This window comes from Gobio gobio (genome assembly GCF_949357685.1).
Source record: "Gobio gobio genome assembly, chromosome: 24".
NCBI classification, from domain to species: Eukaryota; Metazoa; Chordata; class Actinopteri; order Cypriniformes; family Gobionidae; genus Gobio; species Gobio gobio.
Genome location: NC_137120.1, coordinates 40,543,025 through 40,568,779, shown reverse-complemented (window position 1 = coordinate 40,568,779; position 25,755 = coordinate 40,543,025). Strand labels below are relative to the sequence as shown.

Genomic DNA, 25,755 nt, shown 5'->3' with positions numbered 1-25,755 from the left:
TGGAAACGGTGCTTTTTTCGCAAATGTTTTATGCGATATTTGCGCAAAAGTTACAATTCGCAACTTTGGATGGAAACATAGCTAGTGTATCAAATTTGTCTTGTGCTTGTGTGTTTACATTTTTATCAGTGTATATCATAACAGTTTAAAGGGTTAGTTCACCCAAAAATGAAAATTCTGTCATTAATGACTGAGCCTCATGTGGTTCGACACCCGTTAGACCTCCGTTCATCTTCAGACACAAATGAAGATATTTTAGTGTAAATCTGATGCTCTGAAAGGCTTCAGATAGGCCTCCATTGGCATTCAGTACATTCACACTCACAAGACCCATAAAAGGCACTAAAAACGTCATTACAAAGTCCATCTCACCACAGTGGCTCTACAATCATTTTACAGTGCGACAATAGTTTTTGTGCGCAAAAAAAAATCAAAATAACACCTTTATCCAACTTGTTCTTGTCTTCCGTGTGTGTCTCCACGACGCATGCGTGAGAATATGAGCAGATCCGGCGTTCGGACACATGACCCAGAAGAGATTTGTTTACAAGCAGAGGAAGACGCGCGTGTCTCAGCTGTTGAATTCTACATTGATCGTGCTTTAGGTCTCGGCGTAGTTCTCAAAATCGGGCTAAAGTGTGCATTTCATGGATTCCCGAACCCTGGCACTACGTTATATTCTCGCGCATGCGTCGTGGAGACACACACGGAAGACAAGAAGAGGTTCAATAAAGTCATATTTTTTTTTTTGCGCACAAAAACTATTGTCGTCGCATCGTAAAATTATTGTAGAGCCACTGTGGTGAGATGGACTTTGTAACGACGTTTTTAGTGCCTTTTATGGGTCTTGTGAGTGTAAATGTACTGAATGCCAATGGAGGCCTATCTGAAGCCTTTCTCAGCATCAGCTTTACACTAAAATATCTTCATTTGTGTCTGAAGATGAACGGAGGTCTGACGGGTGTCGAACGACATGAGGGTGAGGAATTAATGACAGAATTAAAATTTTTGGGTGAACTAACCCTTTAAGGAAAACCTGATTACAGTACCCTTTAAATCAAACCGTGCATTAGAATACAGGATTTTAGCATAAGCACATTTAAATTTGACGCGTTAGCCAGCAACAGAGAGACTTTTATCTTATGGTAGTGAATTTTGGGTTATTAAACTAGTGTGGGCAGATTAGAGACGTCCATCATTAAGTGCAACTCAAGCAGTGACTCAGCAGTACGAATTGGGAAAGAAATGCACTGCAGGTGCGCGGCTCTTTCAGACGTTGCCAGGTCTTAATATAACGTGCCTGATCCCTCTGTGGCCCTCAGCAGCAGCTGCGCACACCGATGTTTACGGAGCTCACAGGCGTACTGTAAAGTGATATTTTACAAGGACATCCCAGAAGGAAATGAGTCACTCAGAAATCAAACACATTTACAAAATGTTTATTTTCCGAACCATTTGTGATAGAAAAAATACATGACAGCATCCCTTCTAGACTAGTGTTCTTAAAGGGTTAGTTCACCCAAAAATGAAAATTCTGTCATTAATTACTTACCCTCATGTCGTTCGACACCCGTCAGACCTCCGTTCATCTTCGGAACAGAAATGAAGATATTTTAGTTGAAATCTGATGGCTCAGAAAGGCACTTAAAAAAGAGTCCATCTCACTACAGTGGTTCTAAAATAACTTTATGAATCGGCGAGAATAGTTTTTGTGCGCAAAAAAACCCCTAAATAACGACTTATATAGTGATGACGATTTCAAAACACGGCATCATGAAGCTTCGAAGCGTTATGAATCAGTGAGTCGATTCAGCGGTTTGAATCGCCAAATTTCAGCAGTTTGGCACGCGATCCGAATCATGATTCGACTCACTGATTCATAACGCTTCGAAGCTTCATGAGGCCGTGTTTTGAAATCGTCATCACTATGTAAGTCGTTATTTAGGGTTTTTTTGCGCACAAAAACTATCTTGCCGATTCATAAAGTTATTGTAGAGCCGCTGTAGTGAGATGGACTTTGTAACTTTAGTCTTTAGTGTCTTTTAAGGGTCTTGAGAGTGTAAAGTTGAGCCAATGGAGGCCTTTCAGAGCATCAGATTTACACTAAAATATCTTCATTTGTGTCTGAAGATGAACGGAGGTCTGACGGGTGTCGAACGACATGAGGGTGAGGAATTAATGACAGAATTTTCATTTTTGGGTGAACTAACCCTTTAACAGTAACAGTGACGTAATCTCCGGGAATCAGTCAACATCCGTAAAAGAGCCATCATGCGATTCCATCATCGATCAGACACTCTTGAGCATAGAAATGTGCGTTTTATACATGATTAGTGATTTTAAATTCTCACCCCCAAGCCTCGAACTTTTACAAATCTACATTAATACAACCGCCAAAAACTACCTTTTTATGTTTGCTTATTTAAATACAATGTGTTTAACTTCCAAGCCAGTATCCATGTGCAAACAATATCAAGGGATGTTAGAATTAAGGGTGCTTGTAAACCGGCGTCTTTGTTTTCGATCCGGGGAATTAAAAAAATGCCGGAAGCCACCAGGGGGGGGTCGCCCGTTTTTGCGTCAATTCCTGCTGCACCCTTGCGAACTTTTTCTCGCGGTCCACCGGCGATGGATGGCGTAAACTCTATAGTTTCAATTCCCACAGCCGCCTATACCAATTTCCTTTTTGTATCTGTTTGTTAGCGTGTTCGCTTTCCGGGTGAGCTTTGATAGTACCGTGTGCAGTCCGGTTAGATGAAAATGAAACAGCTTCTCCAAGTCCTCATCGTTTGGTTCGATGCGCGACATTTCCATGGACGTCGTCACGCCGTGCTTTTCCTTGCGCCGCTCGTCGGCTTGAAGGACGCCCCATTCGATATCGTTCCTAATCGATTTGAGGAGCACATAAGAGCCGTACATATCTCCATCCTGGAAGGTGCTCACTTCTTTCTCCTCCTCCTGGTCCAATGGGACGTCCCTCAGCAAACTTGGCACCATGACCGTCTGGTCCATGTTGTTCACGGCACCGATAAACCGGTTCATGGAATTGAAGAGGGAGTTTTTTTGGTTGTAGGATTCGCAGATTTGCATCATCTTTGCTGACCTGGAGGGCTTCAAATGCAGAACGAGGCTTTCAGGAAAGAAAGCGTGGGCTGGACGGTTTTCGGGTAGATCTAATGGAGGGTTTATCCGCTGCTCAGATCCCTTGTGCGCTTCAATAGAATGAGTTTCTGAAAGTGTAGGTGGATTTAAAGCAAGGGTGTGGCTTCCACACGTCAATCAAACGGGGATAATGTGACCTGAAATTACACAGATGCATGAAATATTACGCGAGGGATGCACATAGTATTACATAATCCAAAATAATATGAGTGAAAATAAAAAACAGGTAGAGAAAGCAAGATATAGCTATAAAGAATAAGATTACTAATCGTTCCATAGTATTTACAATGATTTGGGATGAAGCTGTTCAAGTATTTAGTCAAACTAAACGTGATCTACGTTTAAAAAACTGTACGTGAATTATTCGCTTCCTACCACTCCTTGATTTACTGAAGGAAAAGCCGGCCGGCAGACACTGAGCGTCAATCTATCGAGGCTAACAAATAACGTAAGCTTCAAAATTCCTACCTTTCCTGATATGTGTCCTCTCTTAAACTCGAAATGCTCCGGCAAAGTCCAAGGAAACGGCGATAAAGTCGCTGAAAGATAACACTCGTCTAGCAACCGACCGAGGGTGAGGCCGCATGTAGCTCTATGGCGCTTATGAATATTCATGAGACGAAGCATCAGCCCACAACCGCTCAGCCGCTCTAGTCCAATTAGAAGCCAGTCGCTTGGTTCATCCAGGAGGACGGCAGCTTTCAACCGCCAATCAGAGGGAAGAAAGGGAATCCGGCAGTTGGCCAAGCCTTCAGCTCACGGTCAAAGACACGACAGTTGTGTGTGTGTGTGTGTGTGTGTGTGTGTGTGTGTGTGTGTGTGTGTGTGTGTGTGTGTGTGTGTGTGTGTGTGTGTGTGTGTGTGGGAACTACCGGAGTGATGAAAGTACCTTACTCTACTCATAGTGCCAGAAAGCTTTATTCCATCGATTTATAGGATTTATATTTAAAAAAGTAGGCTAAATGGTATTTTGGCTTTATATGCCTAACAGAAAAAAAAGTCACGTCATGAACTTTCGCGGGGCGGAAATCATGGCCGTGTCTCTTCTCATCATACGAGATATTTTATCAAAGCTATTTAATCTAGAAATACCATATATTTTTCAAAAAGAAACCAAAATACACTACATCCATACGTTCTATTGCTAAGGTTATTCCTGAGGAGACTGACCAGTGGAATTATGCAAATATGCAAATATTATGTAATATGTGCATATTTAATGACACGGGGAGGGAAAAAGGGTGAAAGTCAAAAATCAAATGCAGATCTGGCTGCTAAAAGTATGTGTACACTCAATGCACTTTTTCCAGTCGTTGTTTTGAGTAATAATATCTAGATGGAATTAATTGTACATAAACATAGCAGGACTTTGAGCAAAACACGGCACACAATGAAGTTTGTTTGGGTTTTAAGTGATAAAACAACTGTTCAAAATGACAACAAAACGTGGTTTTCATGGTCAGATCTTCTTCTTTTTTTTAACACTGTCTGACATTCGATAGTGGGACTTAAAGGGATAGTTCACCCAAAAATGTCCCTCAAATCTGTATGAAATTCTTCTACTGAACACAGCAACATACAAAACTCTCACAGGGGAAAGAGAATATACTTTGAATATTGTCAAAATACACAAAGTATTAACAAAAACAAACCAAAAGAGAGGGGGCTACTTAAAAAACATAAGTCAAAGGCAAAAAGGCTAAAGATAATAAAATTAACATTTGGCGCGGCACACAAAGGGAGATTAATCAAAAAAGTAATTTCTCTACACGTTTTCCTTGCAATTTTAGTTGATTTGATCTTTTTCAGTGAGGTAAAAAAATTTTTTTTAAATAATTTATAAACCAAACAAAAGAAGGCTTAGAACATCTCTGCAATGAATATGATATTTACCCGTAAGAATAATCATATTGACTAAATCTGATACTGATATGTACATTATTTTAAAGTGAGTCTCTTTGACTTTTGGGGAAATGGGCCATATAATGGTTAAAATTGTGCTTTTTCCATGGTCAAAGCAACCATATTCGGAACCTGCACACACAATCCTTTCAACTGTTTGGTTACCAATATTCTTCATAATAGACCCTTTTCACATTTCCGGGTTTCTCCGAGCGGAAGTCGTCGTAGTTGGGTTAACTATATGAGAGAATACATTCAATATTTTTTTGTGTGCCCATTTGCTTGAATAGCAAAAGAAAAACGCCAAAGTAGTGATTTCACAACTTTCAAAAAGAGGGGGAAAATAGAGTGACATTGATAACGGCAGTGAAAAGTGAGAAATGTGTTAATTTTACAATCACTCCCATAGACACTGTATTAGAAAGTCCCTCACAGCAGCGCTAACTTGTTGTTTTTTGTAATTTGATGCAAAAGTAACCAAATACAAAGTATTAGTATTATAAATGTACATACATTTTTATAAAAATGAAAATACAAAAAACGTGTAAGTATTTACGATATTGATGACCGTTAAAACGCGTCATCAGTCGGTGTAAACGGTCTATATCTCTTTTTTGTGTTCAACAGAAGAAATTCATACAGATTTGGAACAACTTGAGGGTGTGCAAATGATAACCGAATTTGTATTTTTGTGTGAACTGTCCCATTAAAGTCTAAAAAGTGTATATGATGACCGCGGAGTTCTCATATGACACAAAATCTGCATTAAAACCCCATGTTTGCATGATTATTTGCATGGGCTTTCCCCATTCACGGAGTTCTCCCGAGTCCTGTCGTTGCGGTTCCGTCCCCGTTACGTTTTTCAACAACATCGTGGTGCCATCTTGCGGTCAGGAAGAAAACAAACTTCATGGAAAGATAAAAACAAGCGAGGCTTCCACACGATCCCATGGAAATCCATCCATCCAGTTCAAACAACAACAACACGCAAATTATTTTCAAATGATGACAAAACAGAAGTTGGTAACGACGAAGAACCATTTTATTCATAGAGATCACGGTTGTTTACAATATCAACGTACATTTTGTTGGCATGCTAGCTGGTGGTGCATTTTAAAAAGTTTTATTTGTATTATACAAAGTATATTATTACTCCGCTCGTATCACGTGTTTTCAGACTATGAATTCTGGACTCTAATACTTAATGACCCATCAACACAAGGGGCAGCTGCAGAAATGATCGTTAACATATTAATAATATAATAGCTATAAGTTTTCAATGCTAATAAAATTAACAATCGATGAGAAAACCATACAAAACAGCAGACACAAAATTAAATAAGAGCGAGATACACATTGACACGTAAATATAGAATCAGTACTTCAAAATTAAAGAAAGCCAAAGACTGCAGCGATTTCTACCACAAATGTAAATAAATAAACGATAAATAAAGGTCACTAATGCTTGTGTTTCGCACAACCGAGTTAAATGATTCTGGAAATCTGCGTTTATTCCACTTTATAGAGCGTTTTGTTTTCAAGAGCTGTTCTCCCGCCAGCACAATCACTAAACCGTGACCGTGTTTTGAAAAACGTACATTTATATTTGTCTGTGATCTGGTTGTACGGAGTCCCTAAAGGGACATGGTGGCGGGAAAATATGGGAATGGGAGGAAAAAACACATTTCAATGATTTTGCGTTCCTCTGAGAAACGAGAAAAGAAGTTTTCCGGGCGACCCAAAAGCATTAAAGGTGCACTATGTAAGTTTTCCGTCCGCTTGAGGTCGCCTGTTCAAAACAAAGGCGTAGTTTGATGATGTCACGTTTGAGCGCAGCATCTTGGGACGTGGTCTTCAGCTCACAGCCGGTGGGAAAGAATCGGGATAGGACGGGATTGGTTAATAAGATGAACGCAACACACGCCTCGCAAGCAGCGGGACTTTTATTATGGCACGGTGGCCGGTGCCACGGTGGATATGATGTCATCGACAGGCCACGCCCTCACATGTCACGGTTCCTCGGGTAAAATAGCATCTCACCATTTACAAATAGTTGGAAAAATTTGGGATATTGCAAGTACTGAACAAAATATATAACACTGGCCTAGAGGTGTTTGGATATTTTACTGAAAAAATCTTACATAGTGCACCTTTAACTCCCATCTTGTATTTTTTCCACCATGTCCCTTCACTGTATGATTGTATATAGTGAGCAATATATTCATATAACAAAATAAAAGCATTTGGACAACCTTATTTAATGTTGTTTTTTCAATCAATAGGCCTATAGCATCCTTAGAAATATCATTTGTCACCAAAATTCTCATTCGTTCATATTCCTCATGCAAATATTCATCCGCTTGAAAATAACTAATAATTCTCTGAGCTGTAAAGCAAGAACATCCTCGGAGATGCTCTGTGTGATTACATTCTTACAGTAAAACACCACAAAATAAAAGCAAATACAGTGTCACAAGGTAGATATGGTGTAAAACTGTAACTACAATCCATAAACTGTGGAATTAAGTGTTTAGTAAGTACTCTGAACTAGTTTTAATGTTCAAACTTCAGTCTAAACGTATTTAAGTTCTGTAAGTGGCAGAAAATTGCTTGTTTTTGGCTTTCACAACAAGACAAAATTGACATTTTTGACTGAACATGATTATGTCGAGTCATTTTTAACCCGGTGTTGAGTTTAAATGAAATCCAAATGATAAAAGACAAGAAAAAAGCCATTTCTGAGATGAACCCCTTTGCCAAAGATTTTACAACAGCAACAACAACAACGAAACATGTGTTTTTCTTCTTTTTTTAATAGTTTTTCCTCCTGAAAAAGCTAACAAACTGCAGTGAAATCACTTTTTAGGGGTCAAGTAACACCATGTCCTAGCCAAGCGTGCGAAGTTTTCAATGTAAATGAGTACAAATACTGTGCAAAGCCATGGAATAGCCAATCAGAGAACATATATCACTATCTGGACCAATGAGATTTCACTGTGGGCGGAGCTTGACCAACAGAAACTGACAAAATGGAAGATGGAATCTTCTCCACCAAACATTTTGATAAATAACTAACAAACCACTCAAGTCGCGTTTATGTCCCAACGACATATTAAGTAATTTTTCTGTATGAAATAGAAAATTTGGTGCAAAGTGACAAAACCACAGCTAATTTGATGCACAGCTAGATTGAGATATCGATTGAGTTATGCGAGCGGTTAGGACGTGGTGTTACAGAAACGCTGTCGTTGGTGTGTGTGTGTGTGTGAGATGGTTTCCACATGCAAAGGTTTTTGTACACAGTAAAATACAGGAGTGCGTCTTAAAACCGTTTCCTTTTCCTCGCTAACGTTGACGTTTCGAAAGGAGAGGCTTTGGTCATGGCACAACTGCTCGAGAAAGGAATGACGGAAGGGAGAAAAAAGAAGGCAGAATGAAAGATAAAAGCAGAGAGAGAGAGAGAGAATAAAAAACAGATGAGAAAGAAAGGAGTGTGCTAGCATTTTTGGGTTGCTTTCCCTTTCCAAGGTGTCGTCTGTCCTCTGCGCCTGTGGAAACGGGGAAAAAGAGGTTTAAAGATTTTCGCGCACAGACTGGACGAATCTTCGTGCAGTTTTTCGTAGCAGCATAGAGACCAAAATCACCAAAATAGTGACATTTACAAAAATATTATGCTTTATTCCAAGTCATATGAGATAGCAAAACGAGCAAAACGAAATTTCATTCACGATCTTCATTTTCGAAAATGAACTTGAGATTTCACTCAGAAATTGAATGAATGAATAAATATTGTTTATTTCGGTTCGGCCCTTACAGACACTTCTTCATAATAAATAAAACCAAAAATATACAAACATTAATTAAAAAATATTTTTTTTTTAAATCACAATAAATTCACCACATTATGTAAGTTAAATGCATAGCAAGATTGCGATAACTTTGCAAACATACACATAAATAATTATTCATAAATTATTATATGATCAATAATTAATTTTAAAATAATAATTAAACTGTCAATTATATATATTATATATTTAATGAAATATATATAATTGACAATTTAATTATTATTTTAAAATTAATTATTTTGATTGTTATTTAAATATTTTAATTATAAAATTAATTAAATCAAAATTAATACAAAAATACTTTACATATAATTAATATATACAGTATATATACATACAAATAAATAATAATTAAAGTATGTGTATATATATATATATATATATATATATATATATATATAAAAAATATTAATTTAAATTATTATTTAAATTACATATTTAATTAAATATTAATTGCTGAGTGAAAGCGATTTAAAATATTAAAGTATGAAAAAGTTATGGAAGTTAAAATTTACTGTAAATGAAAAATACTGTACTAAATATTTTTTATTTAATATAAAATATATATTTTACACAAAAATGTTTCCTCTAAAATTACTATAACATCAAAGGCATGTGTCTAACTAATTTGTGTTCCAAATTTGAAGTTGATATCACAAAAATTGAAGTTCCCATAGGCGCTGTACCAAAAATAGCCACTGGGTGTCATCCAAAATCGATTGATTGTTTTTTTGATGCATTTTCCTGCAAATTTCCATCCAAATGTCACTTCCATCACAAAACAGTCACCAAATATGGACCCTTGAGACTCAGACCTTTCCGATGATATGTGTGTTGTCAAGATTTTGATTATAAAGTAGTTCAAATACATTTTGTAATATGAAACAGGACTCCGCCCACTAGGGGGAGGAGCCCGCTAGAAGAATTTAGAGTACCGTTTCCATGGTAACACAACCGTTTTCAAAACGGTTTTCACAGGAGGAATTTTGAGTTCGTAAGCTTTCGAATGATACCCAATTTATGATAATTACTAAAATATATGATACGAAAAAGGCGCTCAAAAAAAGAGCGAAGGGGTGCATTTATATAAAAAAACGCCTTCGAAGAAAACACGTACTGCAAATATTGTATTCAATATCAAATAATTGATCTGATAATTGTATTTTAATGCTTATTAGATCATCGAGCTGTCAGCTTAACTGGAATTAATTAGGGATGCACCGATGTATCGGCCGCCGATATTTATCGGCCGATTTTTGATCAATTTACAACCATCGGCATATCGGCTATATCATGAGAAAGGCCGATATAACAAACCGATGGTTTATTAATGAACTGCGTGAAGGCCCTGAGCTGTGTAAAATATCTGCTGCATAATCCAAGATTATATGTCATATTCCTGCGGCGCTGCGTCTGTGTTTTAATGTTTATCAAACAACAAAAGACCAACAAACTAAAAAATAAATCGCTCACTACTCTTGACTAAACTTTCATAAGGATTAATTTCCGCGATGCAGACAACGCAGACAGAATCCAGTCATACAAACGGGATTTACTGCATAATGCGGAATGACACGGAATGTTTTGATGAATAAATAAAACGTTGGTCGGTCACTTAAATCAGTCGCGATATATACTAGTGTCTGAACATTAAGCCACAAAAAGACTGTAAAAAATATGAATCCTGCATGTTTCTCTGTCTCTGTGAATGAATGGAGACGTGCGGCTTCATCTAGCCTAACGTTACCTCTTTCTCTCTCACACACACACACACACACACACACACACACACACACACACACACACACACACACACACACACACACACACACACACACACACACACACACACACACACACACACACACACACACACACACACACACACACACACACACACACGCGCAGTGTTTTTCAGCCTCTGCCACCTCAATATGAGACACGAATGCATCTCCAGTCACTTCATGAGCATTTTACCGTTTTATTCGACAAAATCTATCGTCATATCAAAACACACACACAGAACTCGAAGCACACGACAACCCGTCAAAATAAAAGTTCAGTTTAACAAAGCAAAATAAAAGTTCAGTTTAACAAAGCAAAATAAAAGTTCAGTGTAACAAAGTAATTGTGACAGGATTAATGTTGTACAGAAGAGCTATGTCTCATCGAATAATAATATATTAATTTAATTTATACAGTGAAGAATATGCTGTGTTATTTAACATTAAACTTACTACTTTAAAAGCACTGTTTATTTCATATTTTCTGTTGTGTGTGTATATATATATATTAGGTCTGTCAAAAGATTAATCGCGATTAATCGCATCCAAAATAAAAGTTTGTTTAAATAATATATGTGTGTGTACTCTGTTAATTATTATTTATATATAAATACACACACAAGCATGTATATATTTAAGAAAAAAAATATTATTTTTATATATAAAACATATTTATTTATATTTATTTAAATTTATATTTATATATATTATAGATTATATAAATGTATATACAGTATATACATGCAAATATTTCTTAAATATATACATGAATGTGTGTGTATTTATATATAAATAATAATTAACAGAGTAGACACACATATATTATGTAAACACAAACTTTTAGTTTGGATGCGATTAATCGCGATTAATCTTTTGACAGCCCTAATATATATATATATATATATATATATATATATATATATATATATATATATATATATATATATATATATATATATATATATATATATATATATATATATATATATATATATATATATATATAATATATTTATGTTGGCCTGCTGGATGTTAAAAGGATCCAGTGTATGTTCATTAGAAATTATTTGATAATGCAGCAATAAACTAGCTAGTAGGCTATAAGTTAATGTAATGTTTGGGTATTTTAATTAACAAAATTTCAAATAAGAGGGCAAGTGACAAATATCGGTAAATAATTGTTTGTTAAAATCGGCCCCAAAAAATCATATCGGTGCATCCCTAGAATGAATGCTTACATTCATGTGCTATCGAAATTATCGTAAATATGAGTTTCCTAGTTGGAAATTGGTCATGAACGTCCTCTCAAGTCGTATTTCCTACTGGGAAACTCAGAGATAATTTTGATTCCTGAGTTGGGCGTGCCATAAACTTAAAACATGGAGGGAAAACGACTGCTGTTATGACTGCTATTCTTTATTATTTATTTATTGGTCAACAAGCAAAATTCCATTTGCAATCATTTTACACAGGAAAGCATGAGACATACAGGTGCATACATACAATTATGTATATACAAGCACCCATAAAAAAAATTAAAAAAAATGTTTACATTCTTATTGACCAAAGGTGTAGGCTGAAGCTAAAGCTTATATTATGCCTACCCTTAACACACAAGCAGCACTAATTAACACTCATTTAATATGACAAATATAGGATATTCTAAAAAAACACAAAAAAAACATGCATTATTATTATAATTATTATTATTACCACCATTATTATGAGTTGCAGTCAGTCTCAAATCTGACGTTTAGGGTGCTACGATTGAAGTCAGTAGCTCCCATTTATAACAGAGAGTGTGTGTGTATTTGTGTGTGTGTGTGTGTGTGTGGGCATGTTTTTGTGAAATATCAGGACACAAATGTGTATAATGACATGGGTATGACAAAAAAGAGGGTGAAATATGAGGACGTTCCCCATGTCCTCACTTTTCAAAATGCTTATAAATCACAGAATGAGGTTTTCACAGAAAGTGAACTGCACAGTCTCCTGTGTGTGTGTGTGTGTGTGTGATGGGTAGGTTTAGGGGCGGTGGCAGTGTGTGTGTGTGTGTGTGTGTGTGTGTGAGTGTGTGTGTGTGTGTGTGTGTGTGTGTGTGTGTGATGGGTAGGTTTAGGGGCGGTGGCAGTGTGTGTGTGTGTGTGTGTGTGTGTGTGTGTGAGTGTGTGTGTGTGATGGGTAGGTTTAGGGGCGGTGGCAGTGTGTGTGTGTGTGTGTGTGTGTGTGTGTGTGTGTGTGTGATGGGTAGGTTTAGGGTCAGTGTAAGGGGATAGAAAATACGGTTTGTACGGTATAAAAACCATTACGCCTATGGAATGTCCTCACATTTCACAGAAACAAACGTGTGTGTGTGTGTGTGTGTGTGTGTGTGTGTCACTCACCTGTGCACACGTCGCTACACCATCTCGTACTGATTGGCAGTGATGAATCGTGACAGACAGCAGGCCAGCAGCATCCCGATCAGCTGAAACACACACACACGTTACCATGGTAAAACTGTTTTCCAGAGCTTTTTTTTGCTCCCTCTGCCAACGTAATTGCTAATTAAATTAAATTGTGATAGTCGTTACTGCTCTGCTGGGTTTACGGTTCGCTCTCTCTGCGCTCAAGAAACTCTAGTTATAATCATAATGAATGTTTACTGATTCCCATTTAACCGAGCCAGAAGAATTCCACATGCGCTACGCAAGATTAGACGTATTAGCGGGGCCGCGTCTCTTAGAGATGTCATCGATTCGGGCCGCCCGTGTGCTCGCGGATAACATTTACAGTTCAATTAGCATGTTGTGCGCGCGCCTGAGGGGTCGAGGTGTTCCTCTGCGCCCCTTTGGACCCATTAGTGCGGATGGAGAGAGATCTGCATAATGGTCCCGAGGCGGAAGCGTGAGTGACATCGGGCCTGATTGTGTTTGAAACAGCACGTTCGCTAGCAAACCCCTCAGCTCCCGCGCGTGTGTCTATGTGTGTTTACTAAACGAGGGCTGGGAAAACACAGACAGCCCGGGGTCGGGGTTCACCGCGGGGTTGTCATGGCAGCGCGGCTCTCGCTCCAGCTTTTAGACGTGAGCACACGCGGCGCTAGCGAGTGACTCATTTGGACGTGTGTAGCGCTAAACCTGTGTGAGACAACAGCAGCTGTTCAACTCGCTTCTGCGGGAAACGGGAAACAGATTGGAGTAAATATTAGCTCGCAAACGATCGCCTCGGATGTGATTATGACGTCTCAAGGAGAGGGAAAACATTCCTGTTTAAGTCTAGATGAAATTAAAGGTGATAAAAGAGAATAAAATCAAGTTTTTGGGGCAGGACTATCTGTTCCACCAATCAAGAGGTCATTTACATATACATAACAGCGATCGTTTACATTACTTAAATGCTAAACTATGTAAGCTTGTTTTAGAATAAAAAATAAAAAGGGTAACTGCGACTTTTTATCTCACAATTCAGATTTTTTTTCTGCCAATATTGGGTTCTCGCAATTGTGACTTTCTTTCAGAATTGAAAATATATCAGAGTTTATTTCTCAGAATTGCGACTTTATTTCTTCGAATTGCAACTTTATTTCTCGGAATTACGACCTTATATCTCAGAGTTTATCCCTCAGAATTGCGACTTTATTCCTCAAGATTGAGACTATATCAGAGTTTATTTCTCGGAATTACGATTTAATATCTCAGACTTTATTTCTCAAAATTGCGACTTTATTCCTCAGAATTGCGACTTTATTACTCAAGATTGAGACTATATTAGAATTTATTTCTCAAAATTGCGACTTTATTTATCGGAATTACGAACTAATATCTCAGAGTTTATTTCTCAGAATTGCGAACTTTATTCCTCAGAATTGTGACTTTATTTCTCAAGATTGAGACTATATCAGAGTTTATTTCTCAAAATTGCGACTTAATTCCTCAGAATTGCGACTTTATTACTCAAGATTGAGACTATATCAGAATTTATTTCGCAGAATTGCGACTTTATTTCTTCGAATTGCAACTTTATTTCTCGGAATTCTGACTTTATATGCTGTTTGAAACAGCACGTTCGCTAGCAAACCCCAGCTGCGCCACACGCTCAGCTCCCGCGCGTGTGTCTATGTGTGTTTACTAAACGAGGGCTGGGAAAACACAGACAGCCCGGGGTCGGGGTTCACCGCGGGGTTGTCATGGCAGCGCGGCTCTCGCTCCAGCTTTTAGACGTGAGCACACGCGGCGCTAGCGAGTGACTCATTTGGACGTGTGTAGCGCTAAACCTGTGTGAGACAACAGCAGCTGTTCAACTCGCTTCTGCGGGAAACGGGAAACAGATTGGAGTAAATATTAGCTCGCAAACGATCGCCTCGGATGTGATTATGACGTCTCAAGGAGAGGGAAAACATTCCTGTTTAAGTCTAGATGAAATTAAAGGTGATAAAAGAGAATAAAATCAAGCAATTGCTGGAGTTTGGGGCAGGACTATCTGTTCGAACAATCAAGAGGTCATTTACATATACATAACAGCGATCATTCACATTTACGGCTTAAAAAATGCTAAACTATGTAAGCTTGTTTTAGAATAAAAAATAAAAAAGGTAACTGCGACTTTTTATCTCACAATTCAGATTTTTTTGTGACTCTTTCAGAATTGTGAGATATAAACTAAGCTCACAATTGGCATTTTCTCACAATTGCAACATTATTTCTCAAAATTGAGAGTATAGAGTTTATTTCTCGGAATTGCGACTTTATTCCTCAGAATTGCGACTTTATTCCTCAGAATTGCTACTTTATTTCTCAAATTGCGACTATATCAGAGTTTATTTCTCAGAATTGCGACTTTATTTCTCGGAATTGCGACTTTATTTCTCGGAATTCTGACTTTATATCTCATAATCTATTTCTCAAAATTGCGACTTTATTCCTCAGAATTGCGACTTTATTGCTGAAAATTGAGACTATATCAACGTTTATTCTCAGAATTTAGACTTTATTTCTCAAAATTGAGACTATATCAGAGCTTATCTCTCAGAATTGCGACTTTATTTCTTCAAATTGCAACTTTATTTCTTGGAATTCCAACTTTATATCTCAGAATTTATTTCTCAAAATTGCGACTTTACTCCTCAGAATTGCGACTTTATTTCTCAAAATTGCGACTATATCAGACTTTATTTCTCAGAATTGCGACTTTATTTCTTCGAATTGCAACTTTATTTCTCGGAATTATGACTTTATATCTCAGAGTTTATTTCTCAAAATTGCGACTTTATTCCTCAGAATTGTGACTTTATTTCTCGGATTTCTGACTTTATATCTCATAATTTATTTCTCAAAATTGCGACTTTATTCTTCAGAATTGCGACTTTATTGCTGAAAATTGAGATTATATCAGCGTTTATTTCTCAGAATTGCGACTATTTCTTCGAATTGCAACTTTATTTCTCGGAATTACGACTTTATATCAGAGCTTATTTCTCAGAATTGCGACTTTATTTTGTCGGAATTGCAACTTTATTTCTCGGAATTACGACTTTATATCAGAATTTATTTCTCAAAATTGCGACTTTATTTCTTAAGATTGAGACTATATCAGAGTTTATTTCTCAGAATTGCAACTTTATTTCTCGGATTACGACCTTATATCGCAGAGTTTATTTCTCAGAATTGCAACTTTATTTTGTCGGAATTTTGACTTTATTTCTCGGAATTACGACCTTATATCTCAGAGTATATTTCTAAAAATTGAGACTATATCAGAGATTATTTTTCAGAATTGCAACTTTATAACTTGCGATTGCAAGTTTATATCTCAATTCTACAAAAAAAGTCAGCGAGATGTAAACTCGCTAAAATTATATTTTTATTTGTTATTCAGTGGTGAAGACAAGCTTCCATATCAAACAAAAGTGCAGCATATTAATAAAAAGTTTTTTTTTCAATTAATTAAAAATTGACAACATTTGTTTACAACGAAGTGTACAACATGTTTAAAAAGTAGAAATAAATAACAAAATATGTTTAATATGAAAGTATAGAATATTGTTAAATGCATAAAAATTATACAATTAATTTGAGGTATTTGACAAGTTCCTGTCTCTACAAAAAGTGAGTATAAGATGGAATTAGTTTCCATCGTACCTGCGAGAATGCAATTCCAAATGTTACTCCAGCGATAATGCCCATGTTAGTCTCAATAAAGGTCGTCACTAGCTCATAGCAGCCCTGAAAATAAAAGAATCAATATAAATAGATGAATATAAAGACAGTCTGCCTGTGTGTTTGTATGAGTGTGTGTGTGTGTGTGTGTGTGTGTGTGTGTGTGTGTGTGTGTGTGTGTGTGTGTGTGTGTGTGTGTGTGTGTGTGTGTGTGTGTGTGTGTGTGTGTGTGTGTGTGTGTGTGTGTGTGTGTGTTACCTGCTGATAGACTTTGGTGGGCGCTATGGTGGCGTTTCGCAGGTCTGAGGCGTTGCAGTCGGAGACGTTAGCGCAGCAGCTCGGAGGAAGTCCATTCACAGGGTAATAAACACTGGAGAACCAGCTGGTGTAGTTCAGAACACCACAACAACGCAACTAAAGACAGTAAATACAGTGAGAGAGAATCCAGACCAGAGGTCAAAACAGGTAACAGGAAATCTATCTGCCTAACAACCACCCAGAAAATCTTAGCTACCCCCTAACAGCCACCTACAGTATCTTAGTAACACCCTAGCAACCAAGCAGACGGCCTTAGCAATGCCCTAGGAACAACCTTAGAACAACTACCAGAATATTTAAGTAATGCCTTAGCAGCCAACTAGAACACCCTTGCAAATTGCAACTGGCCAACAACAACCCAGATTACATCATACGAAACATCCTAGCAACAACATCAGAATACATTAGCATTGCCCTAGCAACTACCCAGAACACCTTGCAATGCACTAGCAACCACAAAGAACTCCCTTGCAACTGCCTAACAACTACTCAGAATAGGGCTGCTCGATTATGGAAAAAATCATAATCACGATTATTTTGGTCAATATTTAAATCACGATTATGTAACACGATTATTTCACATGACTTTGGGAATGTGTTGTATTTATTAAAAATACACCTTTCAACAATTCAATTGAAATTGTAACATTTGTTGTACTTTTTGAACTATTAAAATAAATAATATAACATATATTCAAATCAAAGTATAAAAGTATTCACGTAAAAATGATAACCACAAATAAATAAGATCAACAATATGGTTCGGCTAGATATGCTTTTCAGGTACGTCTAACATTAGTTTTCAGGTACAGAAATGTATCAAATGTAAAATAACATTGCATATTTTAGAGCATAAATTAAAGATTAATCCTATTAAACTTACAAAAGCTATTCAATCAAGAGCGGTGAGTGATGTCCTTGTCTTTTGTTGTTTGACATTAAACAGACAGCAGTAAAGGCTACTGCCCCTTTAAGACCTAATGCTCGGATATGCGTCGTCTTTATCGACTGTATAAAGTTCACTTAAGGCATATACAGACTATGTCTGCTAGGATACTCATCAAGATGGACATGTTGACATATGTTTTGTGTGAGTTTGTCCGTTCAAGAGCAAGACTTGAAAGATAACTCAATATTTGCGCGCTGTGAGACGTGTGCGCGCTCTCGGATGAGCGCACAGAGACACATTTTCTCACAGCGCGCGCGGCTTCTCATTCGCGTCTTCTGGCACTAAACCCGGGTGATGACGTGAAAACGACTGGTCATATTCGAACATACAGCAGCACTCGCATGCATTGAACAAAGTTTACAAAGAGAGAATTATTTGAAAAATATGAGGGGAAAAAAGGACGTTTACACGGCACCCCTGCTCTCGTCAGTTTTTGTTTCTTTATTAGATTGTCATAGGTCACTCTGTGTTTAATTTTCAAGTGGTTAAACAAATTCGTGATGTTCCCTTGCGTTGCAGCCACTACCATGTAGCAAATCTTGCACGTAGCATGTTTCTGCTCATCGTCTGATTCCTCGAAGCCAAACTGTTCCCAGACAACGGAGTTGGTTTTGCCTTTTTTGCTCACCAAACGCTGCTGTAACTGCCCTCCTTCTGCCATCTTTACTCGCGCCGAGTTTTTAAATTCCAGCGGATGATATGCACACGAGTCACGAGACTCACGAACTGAGAGAGATTTGTGGTTTCAGGAGGGGCGGATGAGCGCATGCGCGTTTCATACAGAACGCAAGACAAAATAAGAGTGTTCTTGCAAAACTGAACATGCCAAAATAATCGTTTTTTCTCGATTGTACTATATTGGTGATCGTTGGGAGGCAAAATTGAAATCGAAATTCGATTAATTGAACAGCCCTAACACAGAATATCTTAGCAACACCCTAGCAACCACCCAGAACAGCAAGCAAAGAGAACACCCCTGCAACTGCCTAACAACCGCCAAGAATATCTTAGTAATACCTTTGTGACCACCCAAAACAACTTAGCAAAGCCTAGGAACCACCCAGAACATCCTTACAACTGCCTAGCAACTACCCATACACCATAGCAACACCCTAGCAATCACCCAGAACAGCAAGGATAGAGAACAACCCTGCAACTTCCTAACAACCGGCAAGAATATCTTAGTAATACCTTGGTGACCACCCAGAACAACATAGCACTGCCTTGGAACCACCCAGAACATCCTTACAACTGCCTAGCAACTACCCAGAATACCTTAGCAACACCATAGCAACCACCCAGAACAGCAAGCACAGAGAACAACCCTGCAACTTCCTAACAACCGGCAAGAATATCTTAGTAATACCTTCGTGACCACCCAGAACAACATAGCAACGCCTAGGAACCACCCAGAACATCCTTACAACTGCCTAGCAACTACCCAGAATACCTTAGCAACTCCCTAGCAACCACCCAGAACAGCAAGCACAGAGAACAACCCTGCAACTTCCTAACAACCGGCAAGAATATCTTAGTAATACCTTCGTGACCACCCAGAACAACATAGCAATGCCTAGGAACCACCCAGAACATCCTTACAACTGCCTAGCAACTACCCAGAATACCTTAGCAACACCATAGCAACCACCCAGAACAGCAAGCACAGAGAACACCCCTGCAACTGCCTAAGAACCGCCAAGAATATCTTGTCAATACCTTCGTGACCATCCAGAACAACTTAGCAACGCCTTGGAACCACCAAGAACATCCTTACAACTGCCTAGCAACTACCTAGAATACCTTAGCAACACCATAGCAACCACCCAGAACAGCAAGCACAGAGAACAACCCTGCAACTTATTAACAACCGGCAAGAATATCTTAGTAATACCTTCGTGACCACCCAGAACAACATAGCAACGCCTAGGAACCACCCAGAACATCCTTACAACTGCCTCTACATTCTACCTAGAATACCTTAGCAACACCATAGCAACCACCTAGAACAGCAAGCACAGAGAACACCCCTGCAACTGCCTAACAACCGGCAAGAATATCTTAGTAATACCTTCGTGACCACCCAGAACAACATAGCAATGCCTAGGAACCACCCAGAACATCCTTACAACTGCCTAACAACTACCCAGAATACCTTAGCAACACCCTAGCAACCACCCAGAACAGCAAGCACATAGAACTCCCTTGCAACTGCCTAACACAAGAATATCTTAGTAATACCTTCGTGACCACCCAGAACAACATAGCAAAGCCTGCGAACCACCCAGAACATCCTTACAACTGCCTAACAACTCCCTAGAATACCTTAGCAACACCCTAGCAACCACCCAGAACAGCAAGCACAGAGAACTCCCTTAGTAATACCTTCGTGACCACCCAGAACAACATAGCAATGCCTAGGAACCACCCAGAACATCCTTCCAACTGCCTAGCAACTACCCAGAATACCTTAACAACGCCCTAGCAACCACCCAGAACAGCAAGCACAGAGAACACCCCTGCAACTGCCTAACAACCGACAAGAATATCTTGGTAATACCTTTGTGACCACCCAGAACAACTTAGCAACGTCTAGGAACCACCCAGAACATAATTTTAACTGCCTAGCAACTACCCAGAATACCTTAGCAACACCCTAGCAACCACCCAGAACACCAAGCACAGAGAACACCCCTGCAATTGCCTAACAACCAGCAAGAATATCTTAGTAATACCTTTGTAACCACCCAGAACAACTTAGCAACGCCTAGGAACTACCCATAATACCTTAGCAACACCCTAGCAACCACCCAGAACAGCAAGCACAGAGAACACCCCTGGAACTGCCTAACCACCACCAAGAAATTCTTAGTGACCACCCAGAACAACTTAGCAACCCCTAGGAACCACCCAGAACATCCTTACAACTGCCTAGCAACTACACAGAATACCTTAGCAACACCCTAGCAACCACCCAGAACCTCAGCTAGCAGTCTATTCAAACTATAACCTTCAGTCTCTTCAGTCAAGGATTTATCCGTTCCAAACAGCAAAGTTTGTCTGTATAAACTCTCCTTTTTATAGTTTTTAATGCCGATAATTAAAAACATATCTCCCAGTTATCCATTAATGCCTGGTTCAGACTACACGATTTTAGCCCGAATTTGGCACGATCCGTTTGACGTATGGTGTCGTAGGGATTCGTAAACGACAATGGACGTCGGGACGCAAGAATTGATCGTATCATAGTACGATCATAGTATAGTGTGTCATAGTATACGACAACCGAATCCGCGTCTGCGATAGTTCACGACGTCACAGCAGAAAGACTAGCATGTTGATTTTTTTTTCGCGGTCCCCACGACGGGTTCCGTCACATGGGTGACGCTGACCAATCGGAGCACAGACGCTTTTCGTACACAGCTTTCAAACATGGCGAAACACAAGAGAGATGATGGTGCGGCTAGGTGGAGTTATGAAATGGAGGAAAGGTTCGTGGAGATGTGGCAACAGTACTCTTGCCTGTACGATGTTTCATCGAGGGACAACCACGACAGATTACAAAAAAAAAAGCTGCCGTACGATAGCGGAAGCCCTTCAGCAACCCGGTGAGTAACATTACTGGAATTAGCTGTAACTTTTAAGCTAGCAAATCATTCATTATATTCTTCTTCGCTATAGAGAAAATTGTGTGTGAGAGAGAGATAGAGATTTTGTTAGTGAGTGAGTGAGTGAGTGTGTTTTGTGTGCGCGTGAGTGAGGGTGTGTGTGAGAGAGCGAGTGAGTTACTGTGTGATTGAGGGTGTGTGTGTGTGAGAGAGAGAGAGAGAGTTACTGTGTGTGTGTGTGTGTGTGTGTGTGTGTGTGTGTGTGTGTGTGTGTGAGAGAGAGAGAGCTTTCACTACTGGCTAATAACAAAATATTTAATATAAAAATAACGATATTTTACCTCAAGTTCTCCTTGGAGGATTGACAAACCATACTGCCCTCTTCGAGTCCATGGTCGGGTTTTCTTTCTTTTTTTGCGCTTTTCTAAACACAAGACAGCCAGTACAAAACACGCCGCTTCAGACATTGTTTACGCTCTTGTTTGTTTCCGGAAGTCAGTCGCTAGTTTCGCCTTCTCGATGACATCACGCGCATCGTTAAAGACAACAAGCGATGATTGGTCGCGAAGCAACGTGTAGTCTGACATGTTTCTTGTCCAGGACACGACAAGATTTTAGGAGTCAAAATCTCGTAATCTGACACAGTGACTATCGTAACAGACAAAAAAAATCGTGTAGTCTGAACCAGGCATAACACCCATCACATTAGATAAACTGATGTTAAGCGGCGTTTGAACGTACACTCCTCTGGACTTTGTCCACCGCGATGCTTCTCTCATCCTGGGTGTTGTAGTTCTGAACAGCCTCGTTGTACGTCCTCAGAAAGGTGCCTTTGATCTGAGGGAACACACACACACACACACACACACCTTCAGATGTCACCAGAACAAGCCCTCCTAGTGCGAGACAGATGGAGATCCCTGTCTCACCTCATGACGGAAAACAAAGCCTGAGATGCCAGCGACCAGCTCAGCCAGGAAAACCAGAGACAGGAACATGGCGTACTACAGAGAGAGAGAGAGAGAGAGAGAGAGAGAGAGAGAGAGAGAGAGAGAGAGAGAGAGAGAGAGAGAGAGAGAGAGAGAGAGAGAGAGAGAGAGAGAGAGAGAGAGAGAGAGAGAGAGAGAGAGAGAGAGAGAGAGAGAGAGAGAGAGAGAGAGAGAGAGAGAGAGAGAGAGAGAGAGAGAGAGAGAGAGAGATTAGGGCGTCACTTGATGTCCAGTGTAGGGATTCACGATATTATCGGCACGACATCGGATTCGGCCGATAAACGCTTAAAACATAAAAATCGGCATCGGCCGATATGAAAAAATTATGCCGATATGCCTTGCCGATATGATAACGTGTTGATATGCGCCTGCAATAACTCACGTGTGCAAGGACTCACGTCAGCCGTGTGGCCATTCTTCAAGTGAAAATAAGCAAATATATTGCATAGTATGGTGATTTATATTGACAGTTTTTAAACGCTGCCCTTGGATTTCTGAATCAACGCAGAATATTATATATAGCCTATTTAGTGGAGGCGCTGTTGTTACTGTAATAAAATGAAAAGTAGAATACACAAATAAATAGAAGTTACTTATTTTTCTGAATAAATAAAGCAGTAATGATGTCAAAGCACAAGCATGACACTTGTAAATTAAATACTTTTATATACAGTTTATTAATCTGTAATAAAATTTTATGAAATGGATGATGAAAAATAATCCAAGGAGCTTTAAAATAATTGTGAATGTTTTTATCTGAAGCTAAATATGAAGCCCCACTTCAATGTGAACAAACATTACATCCAAAAATAAAATATTTAGGTTACAACTGCATCTGTCTGGGGTGATAAATTACTGACTTTATTATTGTTATTTTCAGCGCTTTTAATATACTCTTATTATAAAAACTTTTTTAATATTTATTTATCTTTAACAAGTATCCTTTTAGTAAGGAGACCTCAGAAATCTGAAACCAGAATGAAAAAAAAAAATTTTTTTTTTGCTCAAAATGGTGGTTTCCAAACAAAGGGAAAAAATAAACATATATCGATATCGGCATCGGCCAAAATGAGTTGAAAAATATCGGCAAAAATCCAATATCGTGCATCCCTAGTCCAGTGTAAAAGCAGTGAGCTCTCACCAGTTTGAGCATCCATGGACTCCCGCGGCACGTGGCGAAGCATCCGAAAAGCCCGAAAACGATGATGGTGGTTCCAGTCCCGATGAGAACATAGGGAGCATTGGTGGAGTTTTCAGCGATCAGAGAGATGTACGGACCCAAGATGAACTTCCCCCATAATCCCACCGCCAGCAGGATCGCCCCTGTGATCTAGACAGAGAGAAAACATCGTGAAGGTGAGCTTTGCTACCGTCTAGTGGACAACATATGTTAATTTGATCACAATATTCGAAATATTGATTCTGATTCGTCAATAATGACATTCTATGGTTGAATATTTGATTATAAATCACACCACTTTGAATATTTTTTTTTATTAGCAGCATTGTTATTATTAAAGCTACACTGTGTAACTTTTTTTGTTTATTCTTAGCTAAAAACACTTCAAAAATATATGTGCTCATTAATGTATATTTACTTCTTTCAAGTAATAAAGTATTCTCGTACGTTTATAATATGCCATTGTAAACACATACGGGTGAGGGTTCGAATGCGGGTCGCCATGTTGCCCCTCCATCTTGAAAGTACATTAGCCAAAGAGGGACATACCCGTAAATTCAAGCTTCGCCTTTGGCGTTTTAACACTCGATGGCACCGTGACGAATGTGGACGAGGGCGAAGTGGAAGCCATGTTAATCTTGGACTAAATCAGCCACCGTAGGAGTTAAAACGAAATCGGAATTGAGAGAAACTAATATTCACTGGATGGTCATATACAAGTTCACCACTAGATGGGGGAAAATATCACACAGTGTAGCTTTAACATAGCTAAAACTATTTTCCATGATTCAAATAAAGCTAAAATATAAATATTAGTGGTGTCAAATCGATTAATCGCAATTAATCAAATCTAACATAAAAGTTTGTCAAACATAAATAAATAAACACGCATTATATATTTATAAACGTTTAATCGATTTGACAGTACTAATTAAATATGAGAAGACCTTAAACTTGTTCAAAAATAGCACATTGTGGAACTAAAATGTAAAAAAAGCTAAATATAAATAATAAAAATGACAAAACACATACAATTACCAATAATTAAACTTAATAAATACTAAAATATCTTTGAATATTAGCTGTGCTAGTTTTATGGTAAATTGTTTAAACTAATTTAGCTTTAAATCAATATTTGTAATGTCCTAAAAGCTGTAGCATTAACATGTTAGGTTTGTTTTGTGTTGTTTACATATGAAAATGATGTGAGTAGTTTTATGTGTGCGTCCCAATTCATATACTATCCGTCCTAAATAGTATTGGAAAATAGAATTAGTATGTCCTAAATCGTAGTATGTTTATCAAAAGATACCCGGATGGTCTACTATTTCTGTTTAGAATTCGAGCAGATCCGCGCAAACTGTAACGGCGGATTAGAACTACAAACGCGGATAAAAAGTGTTAAAAAACTACAAACATGGCGGATGTCCGACGGTTAAGTAGAGAGGTAAATAAAGGGGTTTGAGACTTTGAGTGACCAATTATCAGTATAACCTGACGAAAAGATATTTATTCAATATTATACACATTATATTTCATCTGCAGCAGCATTGTGAGCTTTTGTAATGATACGTTTAGACATTACCTTTTAAAGACATCATTATATTTAAACTTTAAACACATGAGGAGAGTCTCCGTCCGCATTAAAGACACACGAATGGCAGATCAACGTGTGATTGACAGGGCAGTTTAAACGGTAACTAAGCAACAGTCTGAAGTAGCCTACTCTTCTGCTACACACTCAAAAGTCACACAAAGAGTACATACTTTTAGGTGGTAGGCGAATTAGGACGTTGAAGTGTGTATATATATATATAAATGTGAGTTTAGTGTGTTAACCAGAAGAGGGCGCGAGTGTATTTATTCCTCACTAGAAGG

General features: G+C 38.4%; 2 protein-coding genes across 2 annotated transcripts in view; both read right to left on the bottom strand.

Annotated features, from left to right (window-relative positions):
- Positions 1-2,518: 2,518 nt before the first annotated feature.
- mid1ip1b (MID1 interacting protein 1b) lies at positions 2,519-3,227 on the bottom strand. The gene has a single exon (XM_079808623.1). The coding sequence runs from the start codon at positions 3,091-3,093 to the stop codon at positions 2,653-2,655; it is 441 nt and encodes a 146-aa protein (XP_079664749.1). The 5' UTR covers positions 3,094-3,227; the 3' UTR covers positions 2,519-2,652.
- A 2,859-nt stretch (positions 3,228-6,086) lies between these two features.
- tspan7 (tetraspanin 7) overlaps positions 6,087-25,755 on the bottom strand; it is a 68,199-nt gene continuing 48,530 nt past the window's right edge. Inside the window, exons 2-8 of the mRNA XM_079808622.1 lie at positions 23,839-24,027; positions 22,638-22,712; positions 22,450-22,545; positions 17,095-17,250; positions 16,819-16,902; positions 13,084-13,166; positions 6,087-8,612 (exon numbers count right to left, since the gene is read on the bottom strand). Of these exons, the coding sequence (XP_079664748.1) occupies positions 13,098-13,166; positions 16,819-16,902; positions 17,095-17,250; positions 22,450-22,545; positions 22,638-22,712; positions 23,839-24,027 (669 nt within the window). The 3' untranslated portion in view covers positions 6,087-8,612; positions 13,084-13,097. The remainder of the gene's footprint in view (positions 8,613-13,083; positions 13,167-16,818; positions 16,903-17,094; positions 17,251-22,449; positions 22,546-22,637; positions 22,713-23,838; positions 24,028-25,755) is intronic.

Coding starts and splice junctions, on each gene's coding strand:
- mid1ip1b (XM_079808623.1), bottom strand. CDS start 3,093: ATGATGCAAATCTGCGAATCCTACAACCAAAAAAACTCCCTCTTCAAT.